Source organism: Octopus bimaculoides, chromosome 28 (genome assembly GCF_046866305.1).
Source record: "Octopus bimaculoides isolate indiv1 chromosome 28, ASM4686630v1, whole genome shotgun sequence".
Lineage (NCBI taxonomy): Eukaryota > Metazoa > Mollusca > Cephalopoda > Octopoda > Octopodidae > Octopus > Octopus bimaculoides.
This window is the reverse complement of record NC_142955.1, coordinates 7,087,899-7,111,941: the sequence shown is the minus strand read 5'-3', so window position 1 is coordinate 7,111,941 and position 24,043 is coordinate 7,087,899. Positions and strand designations below refer to the sequence as shown.

The 24,043-nt window shown below is 36.4% G+C and overlaps 1 protein-coding gene across 9 annotated transcripts in view; it reads left to right on the top strand.

Moving 5' to 3' along the window:
• Positions 1-24,043, top strand: part of LOC106870703 (colorectal mutant cancer protein) — a 542,202-nt gene that overhangs the window by 433,743 nt on the left and 84,416 nt on the right. For all 9 annotated transcript variants that reach the window (XM_089343928.1, XM_089343920.1, XM_089343923.1 and 6 more), the window contains 2 exons: positions 5,740-5,997; positions 17,770-17,879. In XM_089343928.1, the coding sequence (XP_089200054.1) occupies positions 5,740-5,997; positions 17,770-17,879 (368 nt within the window). The remainder of the gene's footprint in view (positions 1-5,739; positions 5,998-17,769; positions 17,880-24,043) is intronic.

The following is a 24,043-nucleotide window of genomic DNA, read 5'->3' as shown; positions in this document are numbered from 1 at the left end:
ATAACATTGTCATCAAGCTGGCAGACAAAGGTGGAACAGTGGTGATGTGGCATGTGGACCTGTACAAGGTGGAAGCACATCGTCAGCTTCGGAACTCCATATTTTATCTGTTCCTGCCCTTAGGTCCCACCCCTCCTACCAGTAATGTGTCCTCCACCATCCATGACATCTCATCTTCTTCCCTTCCCACTACCACCACCAACATCATCATCTAAACACCCTGTAACTCCCCCATCTATTTCCTTTGCAAAATACACAAACCCAACAACCCTCGCCACCCCATTGTTTCCACCTGTAACTCTCCCACAGAACTCACCTCCCAATATCTCAACCTCATCCTTTCCTCTTTAGTCACTGCCCTCCTGTCTCATATACATGACACCAACCATGCCCTTTGCCTCTTCAGTTCCTCCTCTTTCCCTCTCGACCCTTCACACCTCCTTTTCACCATGGACATAAGATCTCTGTACACTGTGATCCCCGACAACAACGGCCTCTTAGCCCTCCAATACTTCCTCGACCATCACCCCAACCTCACACCCAGCACTTCCACCCTTCTTCACCTAGCAGAACTCGCCCTCACCCTCAACTGCTTTACGTTCACAGGAGAGATTTACCAGCATTTATCTGGTGTTGCTATGGAAGCAAAAATGGGCCCCAATTTTGCCAACTTATTTGTTGGTTATGTTGAGGCCCAAATCTTCTCACAGTTCTCTGTGCCAACCCCAGAGCTATACAGTCACTATATAGATGACTATATAGGCACTACCACCCTCTCCCACGGATGGCTCTCCAATTTCATCTCTTTCATTTCTAACTTCCACCCTTTTCTCAAATTCACATCTACCATCTTTGATACTTCCTCAATATCCCTCTCTCCGTTGATCACCCCACCCACTCTCTCACCACCTCTGCGTTCTCTATTTTACTTAACCCACCCTTGCCCCCTTCAAATGCGCCTATAACCTACACAACCTACTGGTCCTTAGCTCTCTCCCCCCTCAATTCCAACCCTACTAGGATCCTTTCCTTGCTCCAGACCTTATTGCCACACCTTTCCTTTCATCACCAACGCCACCTCCTTCACTGGATCCAACCAGCACACCCTCTACATCTTAGGAACTCCTTCTCCTGCATTCTTCAAGCATCATTTGTGTGATCTTTGTAATAAACTTTACGTCAGTTAGACGGGCCGTCAGCTAGCTGACCAGCTCACTGAACACCTACGAGACGTCTTCTAAGTAAGAATACCCCCATCACCTATCATTTTCACTTGGCTGACCTCTCCACCTCAGACCTCACTGTCTTCGGCTTTGCCCTACACCATAGATCCACCAACTCTAGACTTCACCTGGAACAGCATTACATTTTCACTCAACGTACTCAAACTCCTTTTGGACGCAACACAACCCCCTTCTGTCAATGACTTTCCCGACACCCCTTTACTCTATCTTATTTTTTATTCATTTATTTCATTATTTTTTATATTTTTTATAATTTTCATTTATTTTTGTTACTGAATTTTTCTCTTACTGATTCTATTCTGGCACTGATTTTTTATTGATGTTTTTATTCATTTTTGTTACTGGTTTATTCACATAATCTTTTTCATTTATTTCTTTTTATTATTACTAATTATTTTTCATTATATATTTGTATTATCTTTTATTTTTATATTCCTATACCACATAAACATGTACACACACAGCAACTGCATGCACACATACACATGCACGCACTCCCACACACAAGTACACATAATACTCACACCTGTGGTCACCCTGACACACCCACGCACATTCCACCTCACCTTCTCTCCTCATGCATGCACACACACATACAACACACACATAATGCACACATATACACGCATGTATATACACATCCACACACTCAGAGGCACATAGACATGCACACATCCACACGTACACACACACACATATATATGCAGAGAGACAGTCACACACACACATATATACACATTACCACTCAGTTTACGCACACATGCCAAGACACACACACACACACACAGCCACACCCACCCTTTCACACACCCTTCAGACTACTCAGTATTAACCCTTCCATCTATGCACTCATGCAGACACATACACATACACTGTCACACGCTCCCATTCACACACATGTCACTATAGCTACTGACCTTTCAGAGTGACATTAACACACATACACACGGATCCTACCACATGTGCACACACATACACACACACACACACACACACACACACACACAAACAGAAACACACACACACAAACACACCACCACACATACACACACGCAGTTACTGTTACACACGCACATGCTACCTTGCAGACACACTACCATACACACACACACTCATACACATACATACCGACCATCTTCACACTCTCCCGTCCCAGAAAGCACTGTCTCTTCCTTCTTCCTTGTCTCACTTTGGACTTTCCTGTTTTTCCTGTTTCCAAAGAAGAGCTATGCTCAAAACATAAAACAACTACTCTCTTCTTTCTCTGACTGTCATATTAATACATTGCTTGTGCTACATCCTCATGGTTTTTTGTTTTTTCTTTTGTCTTTTTCTGTTTTTTGAATTGTGTGTGTGTATATATATGTGTGTGTGTGTGTGTGTGTGTGTGTGTATACATAAATGTGTGTGTGTGATTATATTTATATATATGTGTGTGTGTGCTTGTGTGTGTATACATATATATATATATACATATATATATTCACCATACTTGACAGCTAAATCTACACTTTTTTTCATTCTCTCTCTGTTTATTTTCTTTTATTCCTTTCTGTTGAAGAGTGTAGGCTCGAAATGTAAAAGACTTTTTCATTTTTCTGACCATCAAACTAATACACCTGCTTGTTGTTCATACACCTGTCTTCGTCATCTGTTTTTCCATAAATTTCAACTATATATATATGTGTGTGTGTGTGTGTGTGTGTGTGTGTGTGTGTATGCATTTATGTATACATATGTACACAGACAAAACATTGTTTTATGTTTATTCTAACTTGTAATGGTTTATATTGTTTATTAATTGACATTTTTATGTTTCTGGTTCTATATGTGACTGTTTAAGCATGCCATGTACAAAAGAAGCCTTAAAACTGTCTGAATTGCAAAGAGGCTGTATTGTGGGTCATTCCAAAGGTGGACATCATCAGTGTAAAATCACAGAAAACCTTGTGATTCCACTTTCTACAGTTAATAGAGTGATTGTGCAATTCACCAGAGAAGGGATGGAGTCCACATCACCTCACCCAGATCTTTGTTAAGAAAAGTGTGGAGGATAATAATCCTTGTTGCAAGGCCTCTGACATAGCAGAACAAGTTGATGTCAGTCCCAGAAAAGCTGTCAGGTATCTCCACAAACTTGGTTACTATGGCAGAGCAGCAAGAAGGAAGCCACCTCTTCGACCAGCCAACATCAAGCGGAGAAAAGATTGGGCCAGTGGAATGGTGGAGAGGCCACTAGCATTTTGGGACATATTTCCTGACAGTGGTCGAGTGTGGGTTTCAAGATTCTGTGATCAAGAATTTGATGTGAAAAGATTGCAGCCAACAATGAAACATGACAGCTATTCTGTGATGGACTGGGGAGCAATTTAGAGCAAAGGTTGATCAGAACTGGTTGAGTGTAAAGGAAGCATAAACTCAGATAAATATGTGTCCATATTGCAGAAAGGACTCTTTCTAATCTTCTCCAGTGGTGAAATGATTAAAGAAGATTCTTTATTTATGGAAGATGGGGCTCCTTGTCACACAGCTAAAATGACACAAGATTTGTTCAATGAGAATGGCATTAAAAAGCTTCCATAGCGAAGCCTATCACCAGATATGAACCCTATTCAACACCTCTAGGACGTAATGGACAAGACACTTCATAAAAAGAACAAGGAAGCATCTTCAAAGCCAGATCTTTTAAGATTACTGTGTGAAGCTTGTCAAGAAATTCTGCAAGAGAATATTCGTCATCTGATCGGTAACATGCCTAATAGGATTCTTGCACTGAAAAATGCAATGGGCATGTCTACTAAATATTAGATATTCCATCATGTCTGTGTGTGTATATATATATATATATATATATATATATATATATATATATTGTCACTAAATATGACTAGGGTGTTAGAAATACCTGCATTGCTAGAAATAAGAGCTAAAATGTTCTAATGCTGTAGTCAAAGCACATAATTTTATACATATATACTGACAGGGACTATAATCACCTGAAAACACCATCGATATTTTTAGGTGATTACAGGTGTTTCTAACACTTTAGTCATATTTAGTGACAATTATAGTTTTCCTTTATGGTGAAACATTGCACGCTGCTGTCTATATTAATTAATTTTATATATCAGGCTGAGTAAAAAGTAAGCAACGTTTCTAAACATGAAATTCATCACAATGTATTTCAACAATGTGGAAATTCTTTTCATCAAAGTAAGTATCAGATGAATTCTTTGAATGCACTTTCAGCTTCAGTTTGATTTTTGAACTCCTTCTCTCACAGGAATCCATCAAGGTGCTTGAAAAAGTGGTAGTTGGTAGGAGAAAGGTCTGGGGAATAAGCTGGGTGGGGAAGAACTTTATAGCTGAGTTTCCATAACTTCTGGAGCATCATTAGTGAAACGTGTAGTTGAGCATTGTCATGCAGAATGATTGGCCCTCTTCTGTTGACCAGTTTAGGATGGAAAAGTATCAGCTTTTTGTTCATTTTGGCAATTTCAATATGTTTCTGCAATAATAGTTTTTCCATGTTTTAAGAAGTTATATATAATTACATGTGTGTGTGTGACAGGATTCCTCACAATTTCCATCTACCAAACTCATCTACCTTTCATCCCTCTGGGATCAATAAAATAAAGTAACAGTCAAATATTGGGGTTGATAGCATTGACTAACCTTCTCTCTCACTATTGCTGGCTCTGTACCTAAATTATGAAAATATATTAATTACTATTTTATGTTATTTAAGGCGGCGAGCTGGCAGTATTGGGAGCAATGCCAGACAAAATGGTTAGCAGCATTTCATTCATCTTTACATTCTGAGTTCAAATTCTGCTAAGGTCAACTTTGCCTTTCATCCTTTCAAGTTCAATAAATTAAGTACCAGTTGAGTACTGATGTCTATGTGATCGACTTACCCCGCCCGCTAAACTTCAGACCTTGTGCCTATAATAGAAAGGATTATTATTATTATTATTATTCTTTTTAACTCAGGTTTTCCTGGAACTCCTGGAGTCTTGAAGGCATAGTGGGCTTGCTGCCTGCAGCCTACAGTGCCATACTATTTAATACTTACCTGATTATTCTGGCTGTGCCAAGGAGGCAAATCTTTTGTAACAGTTCAGCTGAGCACTCTATTCCAATTTCTTTTGTATTCCTCTTGATGCCTTCTGATACTGTCCCCAAGGACCCAAAAATAATTGGCACTGTCTTAACCTTCTTTATTTTCCATGGTCACACTATTTTGTACTTAAGAGAATTGTATATAACTATTTTTTTTTTTTTTGCTTTGTTTCTTGACTATTCATGGGTCAAAGAGGCATGCAACATCAACTGTATAGCACATATGGCTTACCTTGTCCACCACCATTAAGTCCAGTTTGTTATGCTTCAGTACCTGAGCTGTTTAGACTGGAAAATTTCACATTATTATTATCATTATTATTGTTGTTGCTGTTGTTGTTGTTGTTCTTCTTATTATTATTATCTCCCACAGATTTGTAAGAAAGTGAAGGAGTTTAGCTTTGATTCAGCAAAGAACATGAGTCGGAAGTTGAAGCCGACCTTCCACCCACCTCCTCCACCACCCTCTAACGACCTTCCTCCAACCTCTGACCTTCAGGATGAACTCAACAACCTACGACAACATAACAACACCCTCACAGAGCAGGTTGGACGACAGGAGGTTGAGTTGAACACAATGAAGGTTCACATGTGTACGATGAGGGATGACAGAGACCGGTTCAAGAAGAAGGTTTTTTTCTTTTATTTTTCTCTCCATTCCATTTCCTTTGTTATTACTTTTGGTTTGTGTATTTTGTTTCTTTGTTTTTAATCTTGTGCATGTGTGTGTATATTTGACATGTGTGTGTGTGTGCATGTGTGGTTGGATAGGCTGTTGTTGTTTAACCACATTCCAAGTGTGACCATCCTATCTGGACCACATTATTCAGTGTGTCCTTCACTAAGATTGTAGGTTATGATCTGAGGGGTATTTGATTGCTACTTCTAGCCATGTTAGTTCATACATATGCACTCACGCACACACACACTAACATACACACAGGTATATCTGTACGAATGTAAATAAGACAGTATTGTGCGATATGAGGGAGATTTGGCTGCTATTTCTACCAGGTGTAGCTACTATGTGTATACACATGTACAACAGAAGACTGAGGGGAGGGGGCGATGGGCCACGTACCCTGGAACAAATGGTGTGCTCAGCCATGCCCCACAGTAATGACCACAGAATGGCCAGCAGCATTCACTGCAACTGCTCCTCCACCTCATGGTGCTCATTTTTCTGACAGGCTACTTTTATCCCTATTTTGCAGAGGGAATCAGTAGTACAGGGTCCTGATTGTACTTGTAGAATGTTTAATAAGTCAAGCTCTTGCTTTACCTGAAGATCCTGGCTTTTCCAGATTGTCACTTAGACGTTTCTTAAAATAACCAAGAGCTTCAATGATTATTGGTACAAATGTGAATTTATAATCAGGGCAGAGGAGTTGCAGGTTTCAAACCAGTTGTCCATAATTATTCTCCGTCTCTCTGATTTTGAAAAAGTTATTCACATCTGTAGAGCACCTGACCTCAACAACTACACATAATTTTTCTTTTCTGTCCCAAATAAGGACACTGTTGTGTTTACACTTGGTAGAAGTTTTAATAGAAATGTTCCAACAATAATCTTTGTTGATGTTTATGTATTACATATCAGAGATGTGGTTTATATTTATCTCAAGGTTAGTCTTCTCTTCACATTAGATTATATATTGTTTTAGTAACAACATTATGTTGTAGTGAGAGGTAGTATCTTGATGGCATTTTTGAGTAGCTGCTGATTACATGAGTTATATCCTTGACAGAAGAGTAGTATAATCGACATTTACTGTTGCATTCTAAGACTTAACAGTGTCACTATCTCATTTGTCCAGAGTTCTGTACTGTTTTGTATTAGAAGAATTTATATTATTTTTGTGTGTGAGCATATATGTATATACTTGTTTGTGTGTGTGTCTATATGAATGCATGAATGCAAATAGACATGTAGGTAGAATGGATGGACTGAAGCATCCAAGATGCATATATATATATATATATATGTATGTATGTATGTATGTATGTATGTATATAAAACAAAACAGAAAAATGGAAATATTTTGGTATTATTTATTCTCCATTACACATGTTTCATTTGCTCATAGGAATTACAAAGGTTTACATGTTATAATAAAATTTGATATAAAATTCTTCTCTGTTTGAAGAATTTCTAATTGGAAATTCTTTACATGTCTGTATAACAAGCAAATCTTTGTAATTTCTATTAGCAAATGAAACATGTAATGGAGAATAAATAATCTATATAATAATTTGCTTGTTTGTTTGCCCATTATACATTAGTTAATCAGAGAGGTGGAAGGAGTGAGAGGTAGGGTAAGAGTGACAGAGAGAGGGGGGGATGAAGGAAGAAGTAAAGAAAGGTGGTAAATGTTAATACACTTAGTCCAAATGGTTACGTGGTCAATAGAAGGTAAAGGCAAAGAATGAGAGAAAAAGAGGGAGAGAGAAATGATAATGATGTGTGGTGGAGTGGGGAAGGAATACTTATTACATGGTTAAAAATTTAGCTGAAGAGAAAGATAGAGAGAGAGAGATGGACAGGGGAGGTATTCTGTCCTCTTTCTTGTACCACTTTCCTCCCTCTCTCTTCATCTCCCTCTCTCTTCATGTATCTTCTCTATAGCAAGACACCTGTTTCTGCCTCTCTGTTACTCTGTCACACTCTAACCTTTCATCCTTTAACACAAGATCTCCTCCTCCATTGTCCTCAACTCTCAAAATTCCTTGTCTTGCCAGTTACCTGGTGACCCTGGTGGTGCTGGTACCACATAAAAGGCAGCCAGTCCACACTGCAAAGTAGTTGGCATTTAGAAGGGTATCTAGCTGTAAAAACCATGCCATAACAGACCTCGTCTGTGCTTATACCATGTAAAAAGCACTCAGTCCACTCTGTGAAGTGGTTGGTGTGAGGAAAAGCATCCAGCCATAAAAACTCTGCCAAAACAGACACGGTAGCCTGGGGTAGTCTTCTACCTGGCCAACTCCTGTCAACCATCCTACCCATGAATGCATGGAAAACAGACGTTAAATGATGATGATGATGATGATGATAAGAGAGAGGGAGGCAGATGGTGGTGGTGGTGGTGGTGTGTTGATAGTGAAAAGCATTCTTTTTTGTTGAACTTTTTTTTTTATAATGACCATTGCTTAAAGCATGTGAATAAGTGCAATTATTTTTCGTCTGCTCGTTGAAAAAATTGATATTTGTTTATAAGGATTAATTTAGCCTGAACTCTGGCTTCAAAAGAAACATGGTTGCAAGCTGCCTAAGAAAGGATGCACAGATATAGAGTATGGGTCAGAGAGGAACAGTGAAAAAATATAATAAAAAGAGGAAAAAGACAACACAGACAGAGACACGAGGACATGAATGTAGACGAACATCAAGAATATTTAAAGAAGGCTAAACTATAAATGCTATAAAAATGCAAATCATCTTTTAAATAGGTTGACTTAACTTTTTCCATTCCATGGAATTTCCACAGGTCCAACTAGTACGAAAATATTTCTATTTTTTGTTTTGTTATTCAACAACTTAACAAATATTTCCATAATTCTCAATTTTAATGTTTCAATTTACATACAACAGTAGTTATGGATACATATTGATTATAATAATGGAATAAGCAGATGTGCTTCAGGAGGGAACTGCTGGGATTTACCCTAACTACCCATATAATTATATATGTGTATGTGTGTATGGTTCTCATGTATGTATGAGTGTACAGGTGCATCCAGTTACACACATGTGATTATGAGATCACAGAGTCAGGGAGTTAAGACGTTTACATCACTATCACTAGGGCCTGGATTCAGTTAACTGCTTGATATCTTAGGTAAGAGTCTTTTAATATCGCTCCGTATTGGTCCAATAAGAATTACAGAAACTGTGTAAAAACCTGTTAGATGGATAGTACTATTAATCCAAAGGTCCAGTTTTGTCACACTGTTGTGCTGATGCTGCTTGACAATTGCATCAAAGGTTCACATGTCTTGAAGTACTCAGACACTGTGTAGAGTCAAACAATTGGAATAGTCAATAACTGAGGCTAGTAAAGAATCCATGGCACTCAGATTTCATAGATATGCCAATCACCATGAAGTGGGTTCCTCAAGACTAATTTTGATACCTCCAGTTCAGGGTAGTGCACACAGTGACCAGATAGTCACAACCATCTTTGCCTGATCTCGCTAACTTTTGGCAGATCTCTATAAAGGCATTCTTTGTCTTATGTTGCAGCCATTTCATATTTAGGGTCATTCATAACATCCTTGTGTAGCCCATTTGATAATTTCTTTGTCTGTGTACATGTTTCACTGCCATATAATAGCACTGATTCAATAGTTGCAATGAACAACTTGATTTTGATTAGCCTGGGCAATTTGAAGAGATGATTGACTGAGAAGTGTGGTGGGTAAACTTTGTTGTTGCAGCCGTAATAAAAATAATAATGTGCTACATGCCTAATTCTTCACACACACACACACACACACACACACACACACACACACACACACACACACAGAGCATATATGCAAAAATATTTTCATCAACTGACATAATGTGATAGGTATATACTATGAGGGCTCAGTTTGGTTCACCACTAAAACTCTAACTTGAACTGCAACTGAAAAATGTGTTGCTGAAATTGCTTATCAAAAGTGGCTAGAAGTGGTTTATCATTAAGCAAGTACATTAAAACAGATAATGAACAAGCATAACATTTGGCATCATTCTACAATATTTAGTTCATAATATAAACATAGCACAAAGTAGTCATGATAAATAGGTAGTCTCATACTGCTGTTTCTAGAATAGTTAAGCATTCCATCATCAGAGAGAGAAAAATAAGAAAAAAAAGTATAGAAATATTGAATATTCTCAATCAAAATATTAGTATATACCAATTCTTTAAGAATTCAAGGAATGTTCAAGGTGAAAGATAGATTGTTTGGTATTTTCATGATCAAAGAGTTAATAAAATCTAAGGTAAAAGGTAATGTCAGTCAGCAGTTTCATAGAGGAAATTTTGAGGAGAATTGGAAGTTATTAGTTGCATTTTTGAATAGAAAGTGAATCAGATTTGAATTGGAAGGCCTTGTAAAAGAATATTATAGAGCAAAAGAGACATAGAGTGGGGATGTTTGTACACACACACACAAACACACACACACACAATATAGACATGTGTTCATGCACCAATACATACACACACATATATGTGGAGGCATATTCCCATACAGGTACACAGAGACAGACACACACACATATATATATATGCATGGACACAAACATGCATGTGGATACATATACACACACATTTGCTTAGACATTATATACTACAATGTAAAATGTGGGTGCACGCATGTTAATATTCTTAAGTTATTACACCTGGAGAAGTACAGCTGACTCTAAGCAAATATAGAAGCTTAGGGATTGAAAGGTAATTTCTAAGTATGAAGAAACCTTGATGGGCTTTCGATTGCTTCAATATTCTTCAGCAATTGCTCGAGGGAAGCCACCTTTGACTAGAAGATGGACTCAAAGGCAAGGTCAGTAACTGGGGCTCCTAAGGAGCATCAAGCCAATGAGCGAGGGACTGCAATGGAAGGGAAAGACTCTGCAAATAGATCTATAGTTTGTTGATGTTGAGAAGCCGGGTGGTTGAGGATCCAGAGCTCACATTTGGAGCTGGTTACTTGGAGACCCCACAGACCAAGCTCCCCAACCATCATGTTTGCAACGGTAAGAACCCTGTCTGAAGGCACACCAAACAAGTGTCATCGAGAGACCAGACATTGAGGTTTCGCTCAAACCCCATCTTGGTGTTGTTATCAATGACCAGTGTGAACAGAGTGGGCCCAAGTGGGTTGCCCTGTTGGACTCTTGAGGCAGAGATGATGATTTGGTCACTGAAAGAGAGGTAGGAGGGCTCCCGAAAAGAGTGCCATGCAAAGCGATAGAGTTGTGGGACCTTCTCTCTTACTGAGCTGAAGACAACATTGCGGCTGATAGAGTTGTTAAAGTTACATTTGAGGATGACCTTGGGTGACAAGCAGGGCAAGCTGGCATAGGTTCTGGTAGCATGAGCAGCAGCTTCACATCCCAATTTGGTATCCACTCCAAGCTGGGTGGGGGAAAATTCCTCCAATAGATTAGAGACCGCTTGTAAACACACCTTTGCAGTGAGACGGCAAAGAGTACAGCCAACCACAGTGGGGCGCAGGTCTCCATTGGGTTTAGTGAGCCTGAATAATTCCCACATCTGAATCAGCAGGGAAAGATGAAAGAATGAGAAAAATGAAGAAGAAGAAAAGAAAAGTGGCAAAACTTTACAGAGTGCTATAAAAAAACTTTAAAGAGTCACACACATGCAACATCTTCCAAAATGGCAGAGGGAATAGAGCAAAACAAGATAAACTGTTGAATAGTTCAGTTCAAGATCAAAGTGCTAAAATGCAAATAAAGAACAAGGTTATTGCTGGGATTTGTCCAGAGTGATTTTAAAAAGAAGTATGTAAAAGATGATATATTTTGATAGCATAATTTCCTGTTAAAAAATGTTTTTTTCTAACACACACATACAGCCTCACTTGGTTTGGTTGTGGGTAAAAATTTTAATTATCTTTTTTTACTTTTTGCTTATATCCCAGTAATGGATCACATGTGTGTTACTTCGTCATCATTATTCCATAAAAGGCTTTTATGTGGAGAAAAATATATTGGTAATTAGAAAGGGATTTTTCCAAATGTTTACTGGTTTACTCACAGGTATTCAAAATAGATTATTCAACAGTTTGTATATAAATCCAGTAATAATTCTTATCTGATAAGAATTTAGAGATATATTCTGTTGGATTATTCTAAATATATTATGGATTATTCTAAATATATTACCTTTAACCATATAGGTCTTCTGGAGTATTTAATATCAATAATAAGGATTATTACAAAATAGCATTTGTATTCCTTTAATTTATTTTTACTTATAAATATTTTTATATAAAAATGAATTAAAGGAATCTTAATGCTACTTCATACTAATCTTTATTATTATTATTATTATTGTTGTTCAGTAGTTTTATTTTTATAACGTGCTTTCACTTCACTACCAAGTGCAGCTCTGTGCGCCTTGGGTATGTGCTGTGGTTTGCTGTGATGCTCTTATGGTTACTGTATTGAAAGTGTTTTGCGTAGGATGTGTGCAGTGCCCTGTAGTGCAATTTTCTGTATGTTATATATATTTGTAAGTCCTGGTGTTTTTGTTATGTATTTGTCTGAATAATTTTTTTATTATACCTAAGGCACCTACTATGATAGGAATTGTTTCTGTTTTTAGATTCCACATTCGAGTTACCTCTATTTCCAGGTCTTTGTATTTTGAAAGTTTCTCCATTTCTTTTAGGGAAACATTGTCATCTACTGGTATTGATACATCTATTAGAGAGCATTTTTTTTTCATCATGATCTTTGACAACTATATCTGGTCTATTTGCCTTAATTTCTCTATCTGTGTGTATTGGCATATCCCAAAGTATAGTTGCTTTCTCGTTTTCTGTGACCTTTTCTGGCGTGTGTTTATACCATCTTTTTTCTGTTGTTATTCCATAGTGTTGGCATAGCTTCCAGTGTATATAGGTCCCAGCTCTGTCGTGCCTGTGAATATATTCCTTCTTAGCCAGGACTGGGCAGCCAGAGATAATATGATTTATTGTTTCTTGTCGATCTCCACATATTCTACAATTACTTGTTATGTTTCTTTTCATTATATGTTTTTGGTAATTTCTGGTGGGGAGTCTTTGGTCTTGTGCAGCAATTAAAAATCCTTCAGTCTCTGCTTTGAGTCCTGAGCTTCTCAACCATTGCTGGGATTTTTCTATGTCTATTTCTTTTGCATTTAGTTTAGCCCAGTATTTACCATGTAGGGGCTTTTCTTGCCATCGTTTTATCATGGTCCGTTGCTGTTCTAGTTTTAGTTTGGATTTCATTTGTTTTATAGCTTTTGTTGTTTCTTCTTCTTCTTCTTCTTCGTATTTGTTAGGTAGTATGATTTCTTGTTTGTATTTGTCAGCTACCTTAAATACTGAAAACAGTTTTTTGTTTTGCTCGTGTTTTGTGGCTATTTGTATTAGTTTTCCTTGCTTCTGGAGTAGGTATTTTTGCAGTCCTATGGTGGTTATTTTGTAATAGTTTTCCAGCTGTATAAGACCCCTGCCACCTTCTGTGCGTTGTATATATAGCCTTTCTATGTCAGATTTTGGATGGTGCATCCTATATCTTGTCATTATTTTTCTTGTTTTCCTGTCTATTTTAGATAGTTCGTTTAGTGTCCAGTTAAGGATATTGTAGCTGTAGCTTATAACTGGGACAGCTAAAGTGTTGATACCCATTATCTTGTTTTTAGCATTGAGCTCTGTTTTTAGTATTGATCTAACTCGTCTATAGTATTCTTTCTTTATTTTTTCTTTCATTTGTGTATGTTGTATCCTATCTAGTTCATTGACTCCTAAATATTTGTATGGTTGGCTTTCATCTAGTTCTCTTATTTCATTGGCTTTATTTAGTGTGATGTTGCTACTTTTAACTAATTTTCCTCTTTTCAGGATTGCTTTGGCACATCATTATTATTATTATTATTATTATTATTATTATCATGTTGTTTTTTTTTCTTTTTTCTTCAAATTTTCTTCCATTTCTCGCCGAGTGTTTTCCGTACACCTAGGGCAGAGAAACTCATTGTATGCATTCCCAGTTTACACACGCAAATTCACAGGTAAAATATGTATTAAAAAAAAAAAAATCATGAATGGATGTTGTTTTCACAGCGATAATGCTCTTCTCAGTACATGAGTCGTTCCAGTTAACACAATTTTTTGCACTTCCTGTAGGGATGGTAAGCCTGGTATCATTTTCAAATAGGTTTCAGTACCTTTTTTTATCATTCCTAGAGATCCTACAATCACTGGTACGGTAGTCGCCTTGAGGTGCCACATTTTTTCAATTTCTATTAGCAAGTCTTTATATTTACTGATCTTGTCAAATTCTTTCACTACTATATTATGATCACTGGGAATACTCATGTCAATTAATAAATACGTCTTCTTTGTCTGAAGTCCCAGAGAATCGATACATTTTCTCCCTCAGTCACAGCTTCAGGATGGTGTTTATACCATTTGTCAGCAGTTTTGATTTTATAATGCTGGCATATTGTCCAGTGTAAATACTGGCCAACTCTGTCATGTCTTGCTTTATATTCTACAGGTGCTAAGACTCTACACCCTGAGATTAGGTGGTCTATAGTTTCAATCGCATCATTACAGAATCGGCATTTTGGGTCAGCTCCATTTTTTTATCACATTGGCTTGGTAGTTCCGGGTTAATAAGCTTTGGTCTTGAGCAGCCAATATGAAACCTTCACTCTCTGCTTTTAGCCCTGAACTTTGTAACCACTGATGCGTGTGTTTCTGGTCAACATCAGCTTGTTTTTTTGCTTTTTTCTCTCTTTTTCAATATTCAATTAAAAGAAAAGATATGTAGTTACCAACAATGTTAAAACTTTTTTAACTTGATTGAACTTGTCATTGAATCAAGATTTTAATTTCGTTTGATACACACTTTGCTATCATTTATATGGAGAATTGCAAGCATGGCATATAAAGATAACTTATTTTAATAGAAATTTTGAGTACATTTCTGTAAATATTTTTCTTGCACACCAACACCTCCCACTACATATACACACCTGTACATAAACACACCCAGATACACATGGGTAAAGTCCCATTTTGGAAGTATTATTCTTTTATTCTTTTACTTGTTTCAGTCACTCCCAGCACTTATTCTTTGTAAGCTTAGTATATATTCTATCAGTCTCTTTTGCTGAACTACTAAATTACAGAGACGTAAACACCCCAACATTGGTTGTCTAGCAATGGTAGGTGAAGGGACAAACACAAATACATGCATGTATATAAATACACAACAAGCTTCTTTCAATTTCTGTGTACCAAATCCACTCACAAGGCTTTGGTCAGCCTGAGGCTTTAGTAGAAAACACTTGCCCAAGGTACTACACAGTGGGACTGAACTGGAACCATGTGGTTGGGAAGCATGCTTCTTACCACAGAGCCATGTTAAAGTTTTTATTATTTCAGAATGAAGAATACAAACATAGGTGCTGAGCCAGTGACTAAACTCGCATTATTTTGTTGAGATTAATCCAATGAAAAAACAGAATCAGATGAAAAAACAAAACCGACATATATGACAAGTACATAAAATATATTTCTGTGTACTTCTTTCTTTGTTCATTCGGATAAGCTGTAGAAATTGTTGCACGCACGTGCACACAAACACAAAAATTCTCCAGCCATTTAGCTGTTATTTTTAGCATATTGAGTTTTGTGGTGAGGGCTTCACATGCTGTGGTCCTTTTGCTCTTTCACTATAAATCTACGCATGCAGAAATGGACGAAACAGTCGTTCATTTTCACTTTTAGACAACAGGATGGGGTGTGGATCAATTTTGGAGATTTTCATAAAAAATTTGAAATTAAAATTTGTTTCCCCATCCATATTCTTAATCTCCATATTTTTCCATGTAGACTGAAAAAAATTTTGAAAAAATGTCAAAGATTAAAAATTAGTGGGGAATTAATAATTCTGAAAATGTGTTTTTTTGCATATTCAGAATCTTTGTCATCAAAAACATAGGAATCTGGTGAAAAAAAAAATTGGAAAGGTCTGCTGAGAGATGTATACATCATCATCTTCATTTAACGCCCATTCTGGCATGGGTTGGACAGTCTGACAGGATCCAGCAAAGTTGCAGGGCCTTGTTGGTGTCCTTTATCATGCCAACCACTTTACAGTAAATACTGAGCACCATTTTTCATGCCACCAGGACATGGCTACTCCACATCATGTAAGGGTGTGAGAGTAGCTAGAAAGAAGATACAGATCTTAGTAATGGGGTGCCAGAGCATACTCTCAAGGTATAAGAAGGTAAGTATCAGAGAAGGTGTGAACAATGGATCAGGATAAGTAGTTTCATAAAAGCATTAATGGAAAGTAACAGATGGTTAAATATGTGGTTAGAAGTGAATGTAGTGAGTAATGAAGGAGGGTGGAGAGGTGATTAATGCAATGTATGTGACTGTGTGTGGATATGCATGTGTGTCCATGCATACGAACGGGCACAAATGTTGATATTCCGTGGCTTATCAGCATTTGAATTTAACAGTGGTGACATTTACAATGCTTGGTAACTTTGTACTTTCAAAGGATTGCAGAATCCTTTTCTTAAAAACAGATAAGAATGGATGACAAGAGCATTTAGCCATAAGTGTGTCTTTTTGAATTAAGTCCTTGTCCAACTCTTCATAGCATATAAAAAGTGACATTAAACAGAACAAATGCACACACACACACACACCACATGAATACCTACATATATGATCCACTTCATCGTTTTGACATCCATTCTTCAATACTTACATGAGTCACATGAGATTTCTTTGAGGCAGAATTTCTATTGCTTGATACTCTTCCTGACAGCAAACCTCATCTGTTTCCAAGCAAGGTAATTATTCCCCATCTTGGTTGAACGGCAAACGTCTTGGGCATGGTTGCATGAAGAATTGTAAATAAATGTCACTCTATAAATGAAGACTATCTGCAATCAGTATACACAAGTCGAGACAAGAAAAAACATTCTTTCCCTCCCGCCCTCCCTCCCTCCCCTCTCTCTCTCTCACACACACATATGAAGTGTTTCTTCCATTTTCTGTCTATCAAATTTCATTCATAAAGTATTTGTCAGCCTGCAGCTAAAGGACACCTACTGACAGAATGCACTCTGTGAAAGCAAACTCAAACCCCATATGATTCGGAAGTGGACATCTTAACCCTGTGTGTACCTTCAGTTATGCCTGTGCATGGCTATGAAGTTTTTTTGTTGTTTAAGGAATATATCCAACAGGCTTCTGTCTATCATATTTCAGTTTATGTCTATCCGCATTAGCCTGAAGCATTGGTTAACCTTCAGGCTAATGTGGATTGGCAAACGATACTTGCAGATATGCTGTACAGTGGAGAGATCAAACCCCAAACAAATTTAGTTGAAGAAATGAACATACATATGAGGTGGATGCTGAAAACTTCCTGGCTTTAGGGGTATCATGAAAGGCCTGGTTGGAGGCATACCTTCCAGATTCTTTTACAGGGCTTAAAAAAACTGAAGTAGGTGTTCGAATCAGAGAGGAATAAGTTGAATGAAATCATAATTAACTGGTCCTTCTGTATTTTCTTTTACCCAAAGCCAGGAATTTTTCAGCACCTCCTCAGTGTATAGTCCTTCCTTGACTGATTAATTAATTAATTATCCTATTCTCTCTTCAGGTGCGAGAATTACAATCACAATTACAGTATTTTGAAAGCTCAGTTCATTCAGATAGCCGGACATCCACTCCTATCAAGTCCCCAGTGATAAGCCCAACTGCTGGAAAGCGGTAGGTATTAGTTTCTTTTTTTCTCAGTTTCTTTTTCATCTTAGTTTTTTACATAAGTATGCATGAATATCTGTTTGTCTATCTATCAATCTATATATCTATCTGTTTATCTATCTATCTATCTATCTATCTATCTATCTATCTATCTATCTATCTATCCATCTATCTATCTATATATATATATATATATACATATATATATATATATATATATATATATATATATATATATATATATATATATACATATATATATATATATATAAATATCACGTAGGTACTGTAAGTTTAGAGGTAATACTTGATAAGTGTAAGCACCTGTATATGCCAGATACTGGCATAGGTGAAAGAATATATCAAATATAAATTGAAAACAGAACACAAAGGATATCGTGGTACACGTGTTTCAAGCTTTATAAACAATCTGTCAATTACATCAGTATAGGTTCATTGTTGATTTAAAAGATGGTTTAAAGCTATCTTCAGCCGCAAACACTGCTAGTCCAAAGATTACATCACAAAAGAAAAAGTACACCCATTATAATAGGTTTATCACATCCCTTTAAAAAGGTATCTCTGCATAAAAGTTCATTGAATTTCAAAAATCTGCCCATGCTGTACCACAATTCAGCACAGAGTGAATGTTAAATAGATTGGATTGAGTTTATATTTAACTAGCGTGATCAAAGGTAAAAAATAAAGTAAAAGATAAAAAAATAAAACATAAAATATGAAAGTAATAGAAGTCAAACCGATAGTAATAAAAGTAAAAATAAGGATAATAAAGTTAGATACATATATAAATAAGATTTAGCAAAATTGGAATAAAGTAACAAAAGAAATAAAAACATAAAGTAGAATAAGAGATAAAGAAATAAAATTGTAGTGGTCATAGATAATTTCTTAGCTAGACCACTCGTTGAAATATAGATTAAGGTTGTAATTTGATATTGTTGTGATGAGTGGTCAGTTTACCCAAACACACCACTAAAAATTCCTAGCTTTATAAACTTAGGTATTACATGGGTACATACACTTACTTAGAAGTCATATCATATGTATATGTGTGTATACACACACACTCATACAGATCCACCTACTAACATGCTCAAGCCTGTACCCGTATGCCTCATTATGCAAAATTCTAAATATATGAATATACACATACATCTCCACACATCTATAGTTACACCCTAGTAACCATATCCATACACTCAACATCCACATATCCTTAAGCACACGTCCAGATATAGATATATCTCCATGTATGGTATCAGCATACATGCACTCACGTCCATCTATGTATACACACATACAATACACCTTATAAGCGTATATCTTGATTTTGAGTACATAACAGTTATATTTAATATTTAATATACTATTCTCAATAGATTGAGTTACATATATTCTTAAAAAATTTTTTTTTTTTTAATTTTTTATATCTGTGTTATATATATATATATATATATGTTCCGTTTACATATTTGTTTTGCAAGATTTTTGATGTGAAATCGTCTGTTAAAACAGATGTTGTACTTGGGGATGGTCATATTGCCAGTTTAGCCAATAAAAACACACGCACTGTATATTTGGTGTTAATTTGCTTCAGCTTTATATTACATTAATCTTAATCTTATTTCGGCCAGAGTTCTTTCGTCACACTTCTGTGACCTCATCAGTGGTCCTTTGTTTCCTTCTTTCTTATGTGTGACACAGGAAATGTGTCAAGGTTGACAGGAAGTGGTGCTGCTTCCTAGGGCTAAATAGCAGTAGTATTATTCCCTTCATTGGACTGTCACCTTAAGTTGACAGCATACAACTACTTTATCATATCACTACTGTATAACTCTCTTTGAGAGATTTAGAAATGTATTATTTCTATTTATATTTTACTAATTTAAATATGTTATGAATCATTTGATATTTAATATAATATTATATAATTTGTATACTATAATATTATAAATGCATTGCATCCCCCAATCCACTGCCTTCCTCCCAATGCCTCCTTTTTCTCTACCCCCCCCCCCACACACACACCCCACACCCTTAGACACCAGCGCCCACCTGGACTCTCTCAATGCCTACTGAGGGGCGGTAGTGCCCACTTTGAGAATCTATGCTGTATAGTGTGTGTATGGAAATTAGGAAAAAAATATCTTAAAGCACATATAATGACACAACAAGGCAAAAAAAATTAACAAGAAGCAGATGAAATTAGCACATGCATGTGCTTCAAATGTTAACTTTAGTTAAGATATACATTTGGATAATAAAATAAAATATTTGTTAATTATACTAATAATGGGATGTTTTTTTTTTAAATGCAGTGGACTAAACAGGTTTTGATACAAGCAACACATCTTAAAAAGAAAGAAAAGTAAAACACAATGAAAAGAGTTTAATTGCTATTTCGTGAACTAGGCATAGGAGTGGCTGTGTGGTAAGTAGCTTGCTTACCAACCACATGGTTCCGGGTTCATTCCCACTGCATGGCACCTTGGGCAAGTGTCTTCTACTATAGCCTCGGGCCAACCAAAGCCTTGTGAGTGGATTTGGTAGATGGAAACTGAAAGAAGCCCGTCATATATATATATATATATATATATATATATATATATAATTTTATTTAAAAGAATTCCAACTCTGTCTGTTTTTTATGTTTTATTTATATTCTTGTAAAATTAATGTGGGATATAGAATATGCAATATATAATATATAATATAAAAATGGATGGTACAATGAAATGAAGTATTGAATGTCTTATTGAATATATGGAATATGTCTTATTGAATATATGAAATATTGAGTGTTCAATATAAAGGATTAAATATATAAAGGCGAATACGTATTTTCTATACCTTGTGGTATTTCATCATGGCCGGTGTGACAGACTTTAACAGACTGTAATAGACTGGCTGGTTTTCTGTCTTTTATACCAATTCCTTTGGACAGCAGCAGTATGTGTTTGGCTAGTTTTAGAATTGATGCCAAGTTTATTTTTAGAAATGTTGAAATTTGAGAGATTTTTTTGTTTTTTGGTTATAGGGATAAGATTTTTAAATCCCAGTAGGTGTTTGGCTATTTTTAGAAATGATAGACAAACACAGGGAAGCAATTCCCAACAGATTCACGGTGACATTTATACTAGAATCAGTGAGATTTATCCTGGAAAATAATACTTTCTTCTTCAATGGAAAGAGCTATATCCAAATTAAAGGCACGGCTATGGGAACGAGGTTTGCTCCCGTTTATGTGAATTCGGTGATGGGTTACTTGGAACAAAAACTCTACCAGGAAATAGAAGAGAGATACAACACCGAATTTAGGAAGTTTATTGAAAAAGCATGGAAGAGATACCTGGACGATTGCTTTATAATCTGGACCAAACCTCAAAGCACTGTGGAAGAATTCAACACCCTCCTGAACAACCTACACCCATCCATCCAATTTGCAAAGGAGATGAGCAGTAGTAAATTACCATTTCTAGATATAATGGTAGTTAAAAAGAACACCGCCATTACCACAGATATATATTACACACACACACAGACACACACCAATACTTGAACTTTAAATCGTGCCATCCACCCCATACAAAACGCAACATCCCATACTGCCTAGCCATGAGAATATGTACTATTGTAGAGGATATAGAGACCAGAAATCAGCGCCTGATGGAACTGAAAGAATTTCTGCTAAAGCAAAAGTACCCATCACGACTCATAGAAAATGGTATTCAGCGGGCTTCGAAAATACCCATACAACAACTGAGGACACCACAAAGAAAAGACAAACAGGAAAAGATCATTCCATTTATAGTGACACAAAATCCATGCCACCAGAACATTTTTAATACTGCCAAAGCGAACTTACCGATCCTTGCACAAAGTAAGGAATTGAGAAATATCATTACAGTAAGAGACAACCTAAAAACTTGAAAAAAACTATTAACAAAGGCAAGGTTTGACCTCAGCAACAAAAATCAAACATTCATTGATAGCCGATGCGGTACATGCCAATCAATCCATACCGGCCCATATATGAACACAAAAACAGGGAAAATATTCACCAATGTGAACATGAACTGCAAAAGTAGAAATCTAATCTACTGCATCAAATGCCCTAATTGTGAAGAACTGTACGTTGGCCAGACAGGTAATGCACTATCGGAACGCTCACAGGTGCATCGGCAACAGATTAAAAACCCAGAAGTCCGCCAAATACCACTGAGTAACCATCTGGCAACATGTGGTCATCAAACTTTTATTATATTTCCATTCCATAAACTTTACTACCGGAATGAAATTGAGAGAAAACGCAAAGAAAAGGACTTTATTAGGAAATTCAAACCCACTCTTAACAAACAATGATTAAATTTATCTTACTTGGGGTTTAAAAATCTTATCCCTATAACTAAAACACAAAAAATCTCTCAAATGTCATCATTTCTAAAAATAGCCAAACACCTACTGGGGTTTAAAAATCTTATCCCTATAACCAAAACACAAAAAATCTCTCAAATTTCAACATTTCTAAAAATAAACTTGGCATCAATTCTAAAAATAGCCAAACACATACTGCTGCTGTCCAAAGGAATTGGTATAAAAGACAGAAAACCAGCCAGTCTATTACAGTCTGTTAAAGTCTGTCACACCGGCCATGATGAAATACCACAAGGTATAGAAAATACGTATTCGCCTTTATATATTTATATATTTAATCCTTTATATTGAACACTCAATATTTCATATATTCAATAAGACATATTCCATATATTCAATAAGACATTCAGTACTTCATTTCATTGTACCATCCATTTTTATATTATATATTATATATTGCATATTCTATATCCCACATTAATTTTACAAGAATATAAATAGCACATAAAAAACAGACAGAGTTGGAATTCTTTTAAATAAAATAATATATTCCTCTATACATGATCATACAAAGCCCCTTTTTTGTATTTATTTTTACTCACATATATATATATATATATATATGTATGTATGTATGTGTATATGTTTGCGTGTCTGTGTTTGTCCCCCCCAACATCGCTTGACAACCGATGCTGGTGTGTTTACGTCCCCATAACTTAGTGGTTCGGCAAAAGTGACCGATAGAATGAGTACTAGGCTTACAAAGAATAAGTCCTGGGGTCGATTTGCTCGACTAAAGGCAGTGCTCCAGCATGGTCACAGTCAAATGACTGAAACAAGTAAAAGAGTATCTATAATACATCAAAAGTCAGTTTGAATCTTGCTTGCAATGTTACCCAGCCAAACTGGCACATAATGGGAAAATACTATGAATTAAGTTAACACTGAAATGTTAATACAAACGGAATAAAACAAATTTTGCATAAATCAGACAAGTAGGTTTAGAGATAATAGAGGTCATGAGTAGTCTAGCACATGATAAAACTTAGCGCTCCATAAATAGGTATAAATGATACACTCATGATTTTTCATCGCTGTCCTTCTGCAGATTTCTCGGTTTCAATATTTGCCCTCTTCATGGACCACTGAGCTTCACTGACAGTTGACATAAGTTTGCTTCGATGGGGCAAGAAAAGTGTAGAGGTTTTGTTTTCATCCAACACCTGTATTTTTTCAAGGAACAAGGCATCTTTATTAACCTGGTCATCACTGCTGATTCCTACAAAAGAGATAAAGCTTCTCATCATCATGTTTGGCCAACCATACTTTTGGCTTCTGCAAAACCTCCATAGGGATTTCTCCAGATGTGTCAGTCACCTTCCAGATGACTTGCTTTTTTCTTTCAGCAACATTTTCCTCAATGCTGTCACTATCAAATAGTTCTGAGCCTTCAATATTGTTTGCATACTTGTCCCCTTTCAGTGGAATTAAGTTCTTAATAACTCTCTGAACAGTATTTGGACAGGGTTTTGACATCATCTCTAGACGAAACTCTCACATCGATGGACCAATGAGGTGCATGATTTGGTCTGATACCTTATAATCTTCAGAGCCATCGAAAGTTTTTGTGGCCCACGTCTACTTGAAAGCAACTTTGACATCAATCTTGTAATCTGCATGTGCTTGATGTTGCATCTGCATTATCTCAGATCGACTGGGCGTGGGTATTTTATTCGGAGTTTGAAGTAACTTTTCTAGCATCTTTGCTTTCTCTA